The 15303-nt window shown below is 38.6% G+C and overlaps 1 protein-coding gene and 1 pseudogene across 8 annotated transcripts in view; both read left to right on the forward strand.

Annotated features, from left to right (window-relative positions):
* Positions 1–15303, forward strand: part of VTI1A (vesicle transport through interaction with t-SNAREs 1A) — a 389946-nt gene that overhangs the window by 14442 nt on the left and 360201 nt on the right. For all 8 annotated transcript variants that reach the window (XM_074382882.1, XM_074382883.1, XM_074382886.1 and 5 more), the window contains exon 3: positions 2154–2264. In XM_074382882.1, coding sequence (XP_074238983.1) covers positions 2154–2264 — 111 coding nt within the window. The remainder of the gene's footprint in view (positions 1–2153; positions 2265–15303) is intronic.
* LOC120362504 (small nuclear ribonucleoprotein G pseudogene) lies at positions 13081–13736 on the forward strand (annotated as a pseudogene).

Genomic DNA, 15303 nt, shown 5'->3' on the forward strand with positions numbered 1-15303 from the left:
TACCTACTTTTAATTTAGTTTTAAGTATCCATGTAAAATATCTTCAACAAAAATATACTTAAGTCTCAGATTTTGACTTGCATGTATATTTGCAGTTATTTTTCTGGATGGTCCTCTTTACCTTGTTAGAACTAAATAATTGATGATTTCAGAGAGTTGCTTTAAATAATTGTCTTGCTAAGTAATGATTTCATTTATTGGTGCTTCACATGTATGTTGTCATAATGATTTAAACTATCACCATTGAAATCAAGGCTCATTAAAAATTTTACTTTATAATTAATTGAAGCCTATTCACTGAAATGTGATTATCTGGTTCATCTGTATGCTACTATAGTTACTCAGTTGCTAACACTGAATACAAGTTTTATTAATGATAAGCTTATAGTGTTCTAGAAGGAACTTATTAGAAACCTTTAAAAGGTAAACTCCATGGCAACATCTTTGCATGTGATTTTAACAGACATGGCCTGGGCCAATTTGTTGTTGTTACTAGTTTTTATTTTATTTGTTTATTTAGAGACAGAGGCTTGCTCCGCCACCTAGGCTGGAGTGCAGTGCATGATCTTGGCTCACTGCAACCTCTGCCTTCCGGGTTCAAGCAATTCTCCTGTCTCAGCCTCCCGAGTAGCTGGGACTACAGGTGCCTGCCACCACACCTGGCTAATTTTTGTATTTTTATTAAAGATGGGATTCCACCTTGTTGATCAGGCTGGTCTTGAACTCCTGACCTTGGGTGATCCACCCACCTCCACCTCTCAAAGTGCTGGGATTACAGGCATGAGGAATCGTGCCTGGCCTGGTTTTTATTTTTTAATGGCAACTACAAGTAAGCCACTTCTGCTGTCTTGTATAGTGCTTTCTGTATCTTCCTTATCACTTGCAATCGTCATTACTAGAGTTAATTTTAATCTGGCAATTATCAAGTAAGAAACACTGTTCTAAGTACATTATGGGAATTGCCTCATTTAATTTCCACAGCTGCCCTATGAAAAATATACTATTTTATAAGTGGGAAAAATAAGGCACAGAGACATTAAGAAACCTGTTCAAGATTCCATGACTAATAAGTAGTAGAGCCTATGATGTAAACATGAGATTCTGGCTTCAAAGCCTATGTCTAAACCATTATAGTATTTCTGCATTGCTGCCAATTAAACTCTTCTGTGTTGTATCCAGAGCGTTATCTGATAGCAGGTTGTTAAAAAAAAAAAAGTGCCCTGCTGTGATTTCATTGAGCTATATGTAATGTAGCATATTACTGTATCCATTTAGTGCCGTATCAATGTGATTATAAAGTATTGAGAGTTAGGCTGAAGGTAAAGATCACATGTTGGTTTGTACATGATTTTCCTAATTAGAAAACACCTGCCAGAGTAAACGTCACCAACTCAGGCTTGGCTGGTGTTTCATGGATTAACCATTGGAAATAATAGCTTACGTTTTCTTCCCGTAGTGGTGGAGGTTAATGGTCAGAAGATAAAACCAGGTTGGATTGAATGATAGGCTATTTCAAGTATATTGAAATCAAATTATTAAAAATGTGTGGATTAATGTGTATCTTTTATTTTATTTTATTATTATTTTTTGAGATGGAGTCTTGCTGTGTCACCCAGGCTGGATTGAGTGCAGTGGTGCAGTCTCAGCTCACTGCAACCTCTGTCTCCCAGGCTCAAGCTATTCTCTTGCCTCAGCCTCCTTAGTAGCTGGGATTACAGGTACCCGCCACCAAGCCTGGCTAATTTGCTATTTTTAGTAAAGACAGAATTTTACCATGTTGGCCAGGCTGGTGTCAAACTCCTGATCTCAAGTGATCCACCTGCCGTGGCCTCCCAAAGTACTGGGATTACAGATGTGAGCCACTGTGCCTGGCCAAATGTGTATGTTTTAAAAGAAATTATTGGCAAAGCAAGTACTCAGACACAATGTGTGTCACTTGGCAAGTACTCAGAATTGTAACTAAACAAAAATTAAGTGTAAAAGTAGTTTCAATGTTATTTGATCATTCAGCACGCTGAGCCTGGTTCTTCAGTTGGTACATTCAGCACCCTGACCCTGGTTCCTCAACTACAAAATGAGGAATTAGAATTAGATCCTTTCAGCTCTAAACATTTGTTGAAATAAGAATAAGAATGTTTCTCTCCCACTTCTAGCTTGAACAGATGGATTTGGAAGTACGAGAGATACCGCCCCAAAGTCGAGGGATGTACAACAACAGAATGAGAAGCTACAAACAAGAAATGGGAAAACTGGAAACAGATTTTGTGAGTCAAATTCGACCCTTTGTCATATTTACTTTTTTTAAAAAATTGTTTCCTCCTCATTTCTCAGTCAGCATTAAATGTACAGTCTTTCGGGCTCATGTAGAAGACAGGCAACAGCTATCATTCTTTAAGACTTAGGGAGCTCAAAAATGGTTGTAGAGTTAGCTAATGGTGGAATTTAAGGTATGTTGGATTAATGACTCACAAATAGATCCAAATCATGCGGCCCTTTGAGTCTGAATGGTATTTACTGGTACCTAGCATTTATTAAAAATTTGAAACTCAGTTTCTGGCCTTTCAAGGTTTGCAGCCTTTAAGATGCAGCCTTTACAATTGCACTCCTGGATCTCAGGGGCTCATAATCTCCTGAAAGCATATCTGTATTTTTGGATGCATGTTTCTATGTCTATTTTTTTCCTGGGATAAATTCTATAGACTTAATTAGATTTTTTAAAGGATATATTATGTCCTTCCCCCAAAAAGATAAAAGAAACTACTTTCAATTGACAATTTATATGTGATCTTTTATATTAATTGCCCATGAGAATATTTAGCTGTCTCCTCTTATATATCTGGCATTTAACTTTATCTGCTTTATAGCAAATTGAAGAATATAAATGTAAAGGCATAATGTTGAAGTTATTAGTAATTAAAAATTAATGGGAGTAGAAAAGGTACAGCTGAGTAATTCCACTCCTGCATATATATCCAAAAAAAAAAAAAAATTGAAAGCAGAGTCTCAGAGAGAGATTTGTACATCCATATTCATAGCAGCATTTTCACAGTAGCAGAGAGGTGGAAGCAACCTAAGCATCTGTTGTTAAATAAATGGATAAACAAAATGTGATGTATCCATACAGTGGAATATCATTCAGCCTTAAAAAAGGACGGAAATTCTAACATATGCTACAACTTGGATGAACCTCGAGGACATTATGCTATGTGAAATAAATCACTCACAAAAACAAATACTACATAATTCCACTGATTTGATGTATCTAGAGTAGTCAGATTCATAGAAACAGAAAGTAGAACAGTAGTTACCAGGGACTTGTGGGGAGGGAGAAATGGAGAGTTGTTTCATTGGCAAAGAGTTTCAGTTTTGCGAGACGGAAATTTGCAAAAAGTTCTGGAGATTGGTTGCTCAACAATGTGAATATATTTAACACCACTGAGCCATACAATTAAAAATGGTTAAGATGGTAAACTTTATGTTATGTGATTCTACCACAATTAAAAATAAAAAGATACAATTCTCAGCAAACTGACACAAGAACAGAAAATCAAACACCACATGTTCTCACTCATAGGTGGGTGTTGAGCAGTGAGAACACATGGACACAGGGAGGGGAGCATCACACACTGGGGTCTGTAGGGGGGAAATAGGGGAGGGAAAGCCTGGGGGTGGGGAGTTGGGGAGAGAGAGCATGGGGAGAAATGCCAGATATAGGTGATGGGGAGGAAGGCAGCACATCACACTGCCATGTGTGTACCTATGCAACAGTCTTGCATGTTCTTCACATGTACCCCAAAACCTAAAATGCAATTTAAAAAATTGAAAAAAATAAAAATAGAAAGATACAGATAAAAGTATTTTTGAAACCCTGCTAATGATAAAAGGACAAAGAAGTTAACACAGTAACAACTAACTGTTCTTATAGGCTGGCACAGGAAATCAGGTTTTCAGCAAATTAATTAAATTTCATATAACTCACATTAAAAAAAAAATACAGGTGAGGAGATATGTGAGCCTTACCTATGAGCAACAAGTCATGTGTTGATTGACAAATCAGCTGTATTTTTTAATCTGGGGCCCAAATTCACAAGGAATGTCAAGAATGTGTAAGGATCTTTCCACCTCAGTTCTTGCCTTAGGTGTTTTGCTTTTGGTGGGTATGCCTTCTAGACAATCGTATACTTTTCCATTACAAGACCAACATCAATGGACCTGGTAGATATCCCTCCTAGAGTCTGGAAATAGCGTGATTTGCAGTTATGCATGCTTGTTTTGTATTTGAATGGCTATTATCCTGAGAAGTTGAGGTGGATAACATATCAATTACTCTGATGCCTTTTAGACCGTGCTCCTGTTAATTAAAAAAAAACAAAACAAAAACTCACGATGGGCCCAAATTGATAAAATAAATGTATATGCCTAGCTAGGTCTGTGCTCTGTAAAATTTTCTCCCACTGCTTTGTGAAAGGCTAGTTTTGTTAAGCAAGAAATATGAAATATAGTGAGAAAATTGGGTTAAGAACTTGACAACTCAAATTTATACTGAGAAAATTCTAACTAAAGTTAAAGTTTCTATATAAATGATGAAAGCAAAATAAAATATTGATAAGGATTGTTTTAGCTTGCTTACCTCATTTTTAATGGAACTCTTTTCTGAAGATTTTTCTTATGGGTTCTAGAAAAACAAAGGGTATGAATTGGCGAGGGCTGCGACAGCAAGGTACCACAGACTGGGTGGCTTAAACGACAGACGTTTGTTTTCTCACAGTCCCGGAGCCTGGAAGTTGGAGTTGAAGGTGTTGGCAGGTGCGGCCCCTTTTGAGGCCTCTGTCCTTGATCTTTAGATGGCTTCTCCCCACGTCTTCCCTCTACACTTTTCCGTGGCCCAGTTTCCTCATCGTATAAGACATCAGTCATACTGCATTACAGCCCATGAGAATGACCTCATTTTAATGTAATCACCTCTTTAGAGACCCTATCTCCAGAGACAGTTACCTTTTCAGTATAGGAAGCAGGACTCCAACATAGAGATTTAGGAGAGACATAATTCACTTCATAACTTTTAGGTGAGTTTTAATCTTTTATTCTTGATTTTTTTTCCAGAAGTTAAATTACTTCTGTGGCTTAGAAGTCAGCTAACCCAATCTTTAGTCTTTTTTTGTTTCCCAAAGAGTACAATAGTGGGTAAAGTCCTTTAGGTGTTTGGAAATTGTATGCTTGGATAAGTGTTCCTTTCTGGGGTATATTTTCTATTATAAAGAAAAATGGAAGCAACAACTATGAACTAAAAGTTTATTCTCTCAGCCGGGGATGTCCAATGTTTTGGCTTCCCTGGGCCACGTTGGAAGAAGGATTTTCTTAGGCTACACATAAAATATCCCAACACTGATGACAGCTGATGAGCTAAAATAATAATAATAATAGGGCATGGTGGTGCGTGCCTGTAATCCCAGCTACTCAGGAGGCTGAGGCAGGAGAATTGCCTGAACCCAGGAGGCGGAGGTTGCGGTGAGCCGAGATCGCGCCATTGCACTCCAGCCTGGGTAACAAGAGCGAAACTCCGTCTCAAAAAAAAAAAAAAAAAAAAAAAAAAAAAAAAAAATAAAATAAAATAAAATAAAATGAAATAAATAAATAAATAACAAAAACCCTCATAATATCTTAAGAAGTTTATGAATTTGTGTTGGGCCGCATTCATAGTTATCCTGGGCTGCCGGCAGGCTGCTGGCCATGGGTCAGACAAGCTCGATCTAGGCTATCGTTAATAATTCATGTATTTATGAGTATATCTGCTACCACAGCTTTCTTCTACCATGTTAGGAAACATCTTTCACCACCACTACTTCTACTGAATAGTGATTTATAGTTTGTAAAGTACTTTAGCATACATGATTTCATTTCATTGTGTGAAGAATAGACAGAGCAGATATGGATTACTATCCTCATTTACACATGATAGAACGAAGAGGCTTAGATTAGTTATAGATTTCATGCAGCAAGTGTTTCTTGAGTACTATGGTGTGTCAGGCACTGTCCTAGGTGCTAGAATGCAGCAGGGGTGAACAAGATAAAGTTCTTATTGTCATGTATTTTAAATTATAGCGGGAGAAAAATCTAGTGGGGAAGGCAATAAACAAATACATACATATTATCATTTCAGGTAGAGATACATTCTATAAAAAAAAAATAAACTGAAGAAAAATAAAGCGAGTAAATGAATAGAGAGTGACCAGCGAGGCGACTGTGGCCATTTTTGCTCAGGTGTTCTCCGAGGTTTGAGTGAGAGAGGAAGAGAGGTGGCTGTGGTTGCAGAGGATGCAGAGGAGTGATCTATGAGCATTGTAGGCTGTGGCAAAGACCTTGGCTTCTGTTCTGGGTTGATGGAAAGCCACTGGAGGACTTTGAAATGTGAACGGTCCTTTGACTCTGTTTTACAGCCTTCTTCATTTTACCACACCATCTCACAGAATGTATTTGAATAGAGTGTAGAAAATATTGACATAACTCCCTTGTTTTTTTTTTTTTTTTTTTTTTTTGAGACGGAGTTTCACTCGTTACCCAGGCTGGAGTGCAATGGCACGATCTCGGCTCACCGCAACCTCCGCCTCCTGGGTTCAGGCAATTCTCCTGCCTCAGCCTCCTGAGTAGCTGGGATTACAGGCACGTGCCACCATGCCCAGCTAATTTTTCGTATTTTTAGTAGAGACGGGGTTTCACCATGTTGACCAGGATGGTCTCGATCTCTCGACCTCGTGATCCACCCGCCTCGGCCTCCCAAAGTGCTGGGATTACAAGCTTGAGCCACCACGCCCGGCCTTCCCTTGTTTTAATTATTGTTTATTTTATGTATTTAATCCCTTTTTAAAATGGAGAATATCTATTTAAAGGTATTTGGTAAGTTTCTTATACTGACATATCATACCTAGAGATACTGAATTTCGAGAAAGAATAGCAGAGATGGTTCTTCAGCTCTATGCGTATTGCCATTGAAGCCGTTCTCCTATTCCCCTTGTACATAGCAGGACTTTGGGGGAGCATGTATGTGCATGGGGAGAGGCAGAGGACAAGTCAGTACCGTATTGTTTGACTCCTTTGTCCACTTGCTTTCTTTCACTAGCCCCTCATTCTCCTCTGCCTACCCTTTGGATGCCTGGATTCTTCAGGCTTCCTCACTACTTCCTCCACTGACCTCCTCTGTGTGTGACTGTCTTTCCCGCAGCTTCCATGGCTGCATCTGTACTGACTGGTATTTGTAGCCGAGACCTCTTGATAGCTCCAGGTTTATATTTCTTCCTATTTATCCCAGAGTCTTTTAAACACATGCAGATTCAACAAGTACTGGTTACTTCAGAGTTATCATGAATTTTTCAACCTTGTACAGCCACTGGGTCGCTGAGAATGGGCAGATTTACCACCTAAATATCTCTGCTACTGGAAGCCTTCACGGTGTCTCAATCTGGATCATTGTAGTACTATTTCCTAATTCTGTTCTTCTGTCATTCAAAACCCTCTACACCACTCCATAATTATCTTTTGAACACACTGATCTGTATATGTCATGCCATTACACAAAATCCCACTGAGTCCTCATTGTCTGCTGAATAAAATCCAGGTTAGTTTCTAGGTATTCTCTCCTGTTCCATTGCTTCTTCAGATGTCTAATAATTTTACTGTAATATACTTGGTGTTATGTACTCTATGTTGTTATAAAGCCTAGAATTTATTATTATTTTTTAGAGCAGTGCTTTTTGTCATCACTTTTTTAAAGATCCTTTTTTTTTTGTTTTGAGACAGTCTCACTCTGTTGCCCAGGCTGGAATACAGTGGCACAATCTTGGCTCACTGCAACCTCCACCTCCCAGGTTCAAGAGATTCTCCTGCCTCAGCCTCCTAAGTAGCTGCGATTACAGGCACCTGCCATCACACCTGGTTAATTTTTGTATTTTTAGTGGAGGTGGAGTTTCACCATGTTGGCCAGGATGGTCTCGATCTCTTGACATCGTGATCCGCCCACCTCGGCCTCCCAAAGTGCTGGGGTTACAGATGTGAGCCACCACGCCTGGCCAGGATACTTTTTAGACATTTTTTTTTTCCTAATCATCCTACTCCTTCCTGTATGAAATTTTAATAGCCACAATTCTGTATCTGTACATCTCTTCATGTACTATGGCCCCTTGGAGGGCTACACATCTTTGTAATATCTTAAGATTCATCATTCTCCCAAGAACTAATTTTTGCCTCTGTGGACTTGATGTTGCTCCTGTTGACGACACGTGCTCTAGAGAATGTGAAGCTTTATTCAAGCAGTTAGATAGTTTACCAGCAAATCAGATTGGTCCTATCAGAGTTTATTGTTAGACTTTGTTAGGACAGGTTTAGAGTAGCCCTGTTTTTATGGTGTGGCCTTTCTTGGGCTCCTTTTGAATGACTGGAGTGTCTAGTAAGCACTCTCTCTGATGTTTGTTTGGAATTCCATCTCCCACTTCTAAAACATCCAGTCAGTCCATTACTCCCCAGTACCAGTTCTCTGTGAGACCTCGTGGGGTCTTGTCCTCTGCATATGCAAGTTCGTTTTCAGCCAAAGCTTAAGGGGACCACTTTCTCGGTTTCTGAAGCTCCTTCTCTATGTGGCTTCTCACGATTACCCTGCTAAGTTTGATCTATGTGGCTCCTCACCATTACCCTGCTAAGTGTGAGGATGCATCTCAGCAGCCCTAACCCCAGTGTCTGGCCTGGCTCCTAAGTTCAGTAACCTGCCGCATTCCATTTGGGTCCCACCTCCATGTGCTGCAATCAGGAAGTTGCCTCCAGGGACATGAGCCATGTGAGGCTCATTTCACATGTTTTTCTTCTTTAAGGAATTACACTCCTACACTACCTGTTGTCCAACTTTAGAAAACAATTGATTCATGCATTTTGTCCACATTCACAGTTGTTTAGAACAGGAGGGTTAGTCATACACCAAGTACTCCACCGTGACTGGAAATGAACGTTCAGTGTTGTTTTGATGTTTTTTTAATTCCTTAACAGATAATTTTATATATCACATAAGGAAAAATAATAGTCTACTGTTTACTGTAGGGAAATTGCAACTCTCCCTCTGAAGTGTCTAGTCTAAGTATGCTAAAATGAATTGACACTAGACAGATGAACGGGAAAAACCAAACAAAATGTATTGTGTGCATAAGTACAAGGGCCCACACACAAAGTATGAGACTCAAAGTAGGGCTAGATAACTGAAGCTTTTACACTGTGTCGAAAAGCTGGAGGTTTGGAGCATGCAGGCAGGTTATCAGAGCAAGAGGGGAGGAAGGCATGCAAGCAGAAGTTGTCTTGGCTCTGCTGATGGAGCATCGCAGGCAGCAGCCCTCTGGAAGGATGGATGGGAGTCTGCGGTAAAGCTTTCTCTGTTACCTTTAAAAGTGCCAGGCACAGTGGCTCCTGTAATCCCAGCACTTTGGGAGGCTGAGGCCGGCGGATCACTTGAGATTAGGAATTCACATATCAGCTGGCCAACATGGTGAAACGCCGTCTCTAATAAAATTACAAAAATTGGCCGGGCATGGTGGTGCACGCTTGTTGCAATCTCAGCTACTCAAGAGGCTGGGGCAGGAGAATCTCATTAACCCGGAAGGTGGAGTTTGCAGTGAGCTAAGATTGCGCCACCGCGCTCCAGCCTGGGCAACAGAGTGAGACTCAGCTCAAAAAAGAAAAGAAAAAGCGTCAGACTTTCAAGTCTTCTTTTCCTGTGAGTTCATCTTTCCAGGATCTGGGTAAAGCCGGTAGGAGTTGGAGTGGGGGCGCTCAGAAAAAGCCTGTTTTGCATTTGCTGTTTACTTCTCTAATGCAGATTCCCTTGAAAATGCAGATCTCCAGCTTTTCAGGGCCACTCCTGTGTTTGTAGCCCCTCTGAATAGCCATCTCAAAATATGCCAAAGAAGTATATTTTGGGGTGGCATATTTTGGTTTTCTTCATTACAGTGGCTGATCATAGAATATAATTTGTAACTGACTAAATACCTGTTTAAAGGATTTTAGAATTCATGTGATAATTTGCAGTCAGCGTTGTGTGTGTGAGAGGGTATTAAGGAAAGTTAGTGGTCATACTTAAATTTCCATTTATACTGTTACCATTCCTGATGATTCTGTTTGCTTACCTAATTTCATTCTTCTTGATATATATAAATATGCTTCTTATAGCCTAATATTGTTCACTTGTGGCTTCTTGTGTAGCCTCAGAGGAAATTAGGAATATTAGATTCAGAAGCGGTCAAATCTAATCACCTTATTTTTTAGATGAAGAAATAGAGGAGCAAGGAGACCAAATGGCTTACTCTAAAGTCACACTGCTTTCTGGAGCCAGAATCAGAATCGAGTAACTAAGTACCCATTTTAATGTTCTCTTCAAAATCTTTTACAACCTGCCTGCTTTTGAGTTTCCACGAACATTTATTTAAAGTTTGTTTAGGTATTTGAAAACAACTTTTAAAAATTAGAATTCCTGTAAACTGTTCTTGTAATTTCTTCCTTCAACATCGGTGTGAGGTTAGCTAGGGCCATCTCATGACAGAATGTTCCAGGAAAATGAACCAGCCAACAGGAAAAAAAAAAAAAAAAGTAGTGGAGGATTTTTTCAAGTTTAGGATTACCGTTGCTTCTTAAGAAAATCAAAGCAAATTTTAAAACCCTAAATGGAAACAAACAAATCCCCCCGTCCCCCGCAGTATTGTATGAAATGTTTGACCAAGTCTCAGTAAACAGAAAAAGAAAGAAACAAGTAAGTGGTGTGCCAGTTTAAGGTTCCAAAGGTTATGAGGACGTGGTGTGTTGAATGCTTTTTCACATCTCTGATACTGTGCTATGATGCTAGCACCATCTTGTGGTTGATTTATATAGTTGCATAATTCTTTTTTCTTGTAACAAAGCTGAACTTCCTTTAAGATATACACAGAAGGATTTGGGGTGGATGATTAGATCTTAATGAATGTTAAAACGAGAGCTTTTTAGCCCCAGTCTCAAGTTCACTTCTATCCTGGGTCAGTGGTGCCCGAATGCTGTCCTTTTCCTGTTTGGCAGGCTATGTGATGTGATTGTTAGACCAGCTCCTAGTGCAGAGCTGTCTACATCAGAGAATGGCACTTCTATTGACAGTCTCAGCAGTGAGGCTGAATGGTCCTAGAAATCCAACTACCTGCAGACTATCAGAGTTGGTCCCTTAGGTCAGGGTTCAAAGGATGTTGTGGAACAGCTTGAAGCTTTTACTGATACTACCTGTACTCTCTCTTTTCATAGGTGAATGGACAACTTGAGTATCTGAGTTTATGAGTAAAGCCAGTACCCATATTCTTTTTTTTTTTTTTTTTTTAACTCGAGATAGACTAAAGAATTTCAAATGAGAAAGGTGAATTTAAATTTTGTTTTCGTTGCAAGGTCAAGAATATATGCTTCTGTTTACATTTTATCTTTTCTGTACTTACAGCTTCCTGGGATATTTTACTTGTATTTTTGTGGAAGCTATGGGAAACCATGAAAACATGTTTTAGAGGTGGTAATATGTGATAATTATAGCATCAGCTAATCCTTCTTACAGGACCGTAACTGCATTCTAAAAAGAAATAAGAAAGACTAGACAGAACCACCTCAGAAAAGGAAATTTTCTTTACTGTGTACACTTAATGAATATACCTGCGATTTTAAAAAAATTACATTTATTGTTTGATTCTATGTAACTGTAAAACCTGGTCATCATAGAATATTCTGAAAATAAAGAGTAAAAAAGAAAAAAAAATCACCAGTGGCCCTATTATTCCCGAAGAACCATATTTTTCATTTTGGTTTATTTCTTTCTGATCTTCTTTCCCCTTCTCCCTTTCATAATTTTTTGTTTTATTTTACATGACAATGAGGTCATTTGATCCTTTATTTTTTTGAGATGGAGTCTCCCTCTGTCACCAGGCTGGAGTGCAGTGGCACGATCTCAGCTCACTACAACCTCTACCTCCTGGGTTCAAGCAATTCTCCTGCCTCAGCCTCCTGAGTAGCTGGGAATACAGGCATGCACCACCACACCCAGCTAATTTTTTTTTTATTTTTAGTAGAGACAGGATTTCACCATGTTAGTCAGGATGGTCTCAATCTCTTAACCTGGTGATCTGTCCGCCTTGGCCTCCCAAAGTGCTGGGATTACAGACTTAAGCCACCATGCCCAGCCCACATATTTTGAAATATAAGATTGTAACATTAGTCTTTTCCATTTCTATAAATTCTTGATCATTTTGATAGGTGCATAGTATTTTCTTGAATGATGCTAGCTAAGCTTTCGTTGAATCCTAATGTATTTCCATTTACTTACTCTAGTATTTATGGTGCTGCAATGAACATATTTGAACGGGATTATTTAATTAGAATTTCTCCGAAGACAGATGACCAAGTCAAAGGGTATCAACAGTTTTGTGGCTCTTAATAAAATGTGCCTGGAACTACATTTTCCTTGTGGCTCATGAAATCACATTTGTTCTTTCTCCATAGTTTCTCTGTGTTAGAATGTGACTTTCAAAATAAAAAAAACCCAGGTAGACCAGGACCATGTACTCTACAAGCATTACTCACTTAATCCACAAATAATTATATAAGAAATATGCTGTTATTTATGATTGTGGGGATTTTACAGACTCTAGAATTAAATACAACTGAGATTCCTTTTTCTAAGATACTCTTCCATGGAAGATACATTTAATGTTAGTAATGCTAGCCAATGTGCATGGTTCTCAGAATCTGTTCTAACCCTAAATCCATTTTATTCTTAGCATTTCTTAATCAGAAACTGAAGAATATTTCTTTTAGTTATTTGGATATGACTATGAGCTTTAAGAGAGAAAGTACTATATTTATATATTATGCATGTGCATACCCATTTTTTCCTTGTTTGCATTCATTTTCTTTTTTTCTTTCTTTTTTTTTTTTTTTTTTTTTAGACAGGGCCTTGCTGTGTCACCCAGGTGGAGTGCATTGGTGTCATCACAGCTCATGGTAACCTTGACCTCCTAGGCTCAAGTAATCTTCCCACCTTATCCTCCAGAGTAGCTAGGACTGCTGGTGCAAGCCACCACAGCTGGCTGTTTTAAAAATCTTTTTGTAGAGACAGTGTCTCGCTATGTCACCCAGGTTGGTCTCCAACTCCTGAGTTCAAGTGGTCCTCCCACCTCGGCCTCCCAAGGTGCTGGGATTACAGGCATGAGCCATGCCTGGCCTGCATTCATTTTCTTAAAAAGTTAGTTTCCTATTACTGAGGCTCTGCTAGGTAAAATTGTTAGAAAGTCATCATGCACAAGGCCTCTGTGCGCCTGTGGAGTAGCCATCATGAGCAAAGCTCACCCTCCCGAGTTGAAAAAATTTATGGACAAGAAGTTATCATTGAAATTAAATGGTGGCAGACATGTCTAAGGAATATTGCGGGGATTTGATCCCTTTATGAATCTTGTGATAGATGAATGTGTGGAGATGGCGACTAGCGGACAACAGAACAATATTGGAATGGTGGTAATACGAGGAAATAGTATCATCATGTTAGAAGCCTTGGAACGAGTATAAATAATGGCTGTTGAGCGGAGAAACCCATGTCCTCTCTCCATAGGGCCTGTTTTACTATGATGTAAAAATTAGGTCATGTACATTTTCATATTAGACTTTTTGCTAAATAAACTTTTGTAATAGTCAAACAAAAAAAAACAAAGAAAGTCATCATGCAGCTGCTCTTCATTGTTTATAGGATTCTTATTCCTGGCCTTGACCTTGGTCAATCTTCTCACAGATCTCCTGTTAATTTCAAAGACCAAGACAGGAAAGGGACCCATCAGGTAGGGAATTTCCCAAAAGTCTATCCTCACTGTTGTTGTCAGTGCCTTCTGGGAGCTGATCTGTGCTTTTGTATCACCCTGCTCTCCTTATCCAAGAGCCTGTACAAGATTCATGTTCTTGACCCTTCTCCCCATCATGTACACTTGATTAGAATAATACGATGTGTTAAAGATTTTATTGTTAGTTCTATGTGCTGAATTTGAGTTTGATCTTAATAGATTGTCTTCACTTTGGAAACTCTTGACACTTTCTTCCAATGTGACTATTTTATGATGACAACTTTGGGCTTGAAAGTGTTTGCCTTTACCTTCTGTAAAATTTTATAACCTGTACAATAACTTCCATGCTCACTGTAGTCATTGTCAAAGTTGAAGTGTGTCCTGATACAGATACCTGTGGGCATATGCACCCACACAGTCATGTGCGTGTAAATTAAGTTCATGTTAGATTCTCGATTGAATTCTGCATTTTAATTGGAATTTTTTCCCACCTACTTAAAAATGTTTATTCATCATTGGAATTATAGCTGTGTTAGCATTTTATGGCAGAAGGAAAAATTTTTTACTCTGACTTTATGGCATTTCTAGTTGTTTGAGTTTTCCAATTAGAAGTATATATTTTCCAGAAGCAGTGCTAACTTGCTTTATGTACGTATATAGTTTATTGGTTTTAAAACAGCTGTTTCTGTTTATAATCCTTCTAAAACGACTAAACAAATTATTATCAACTTGTTTGCTTGTTTTGCCCAGTGGCTTTGATCTTACCTAGGCAGTAAAGAGAAAAGATAAAACCAGTTAAGATTCTGGTGACACATTTGGCTTTATTGTTAGATGGCACTAGATGGCACTGTTTGTTTGCAGAGTGCCATTTTTTTAAAAAAGAAACTATGGTAGTAACTGAAATTACTGCCTCATGAATAAAATATTTCTGATGGGATTTGCATTTCTATATTGGCTGAAGACACTGTGTTGAATGTTTTATTAACCAGCCCAGTGCAACTGTCAGCCTATTAAAGAGATCCAATGGTCCCTGTTTAGATAAATAAACTAAATAAATCCAATTCGTCAAATTGTGTTCCTGGCTGTTTATTTTCCATTCTTTTGATGTACAGTTTATTTTAAGTTAAAGCCACATCGGTTTAAAAATTAATGGGAAAATGTTATTTGGTGTTTGGAACATGAAGAAGCTAATTGCCATCGTCAAAAAGCCAACTCTGTTTTAATGTTAAATTGTTTGCTCATAAATAGTAAACTTTTTAGTGGTTGCATATAAACTGTCCCATGGTCAAAAATAGTCTTGATAGTCTGCAAATATATGGCCAGAGACTGCGTTATTAAGATTAGTAGAACCTCTGTTTAATTTCCCTGGGAAAAAGTATTACATAGTTTAAAAGACAAACCTTTTCCTTGGCTTTCCCTTTGAGTCACTCCCATTTTTCATAAGGTA

The sequence above is a fragment of the Saimiri boliviensis genome, chromosome 12 (assembly GCF_048565385.1).
Source record: "Saimiri boliviensis isolate mSaiBol1 chromosome 12, mSaiBol1.pri, whole genome shotgun sequence".
Taxonomy (NCBI): Eukaryota; Metazoa; Chordata; class Mammalia; order Primates; family Cebidae; genus Saimiri; species Saimiri boliviensis.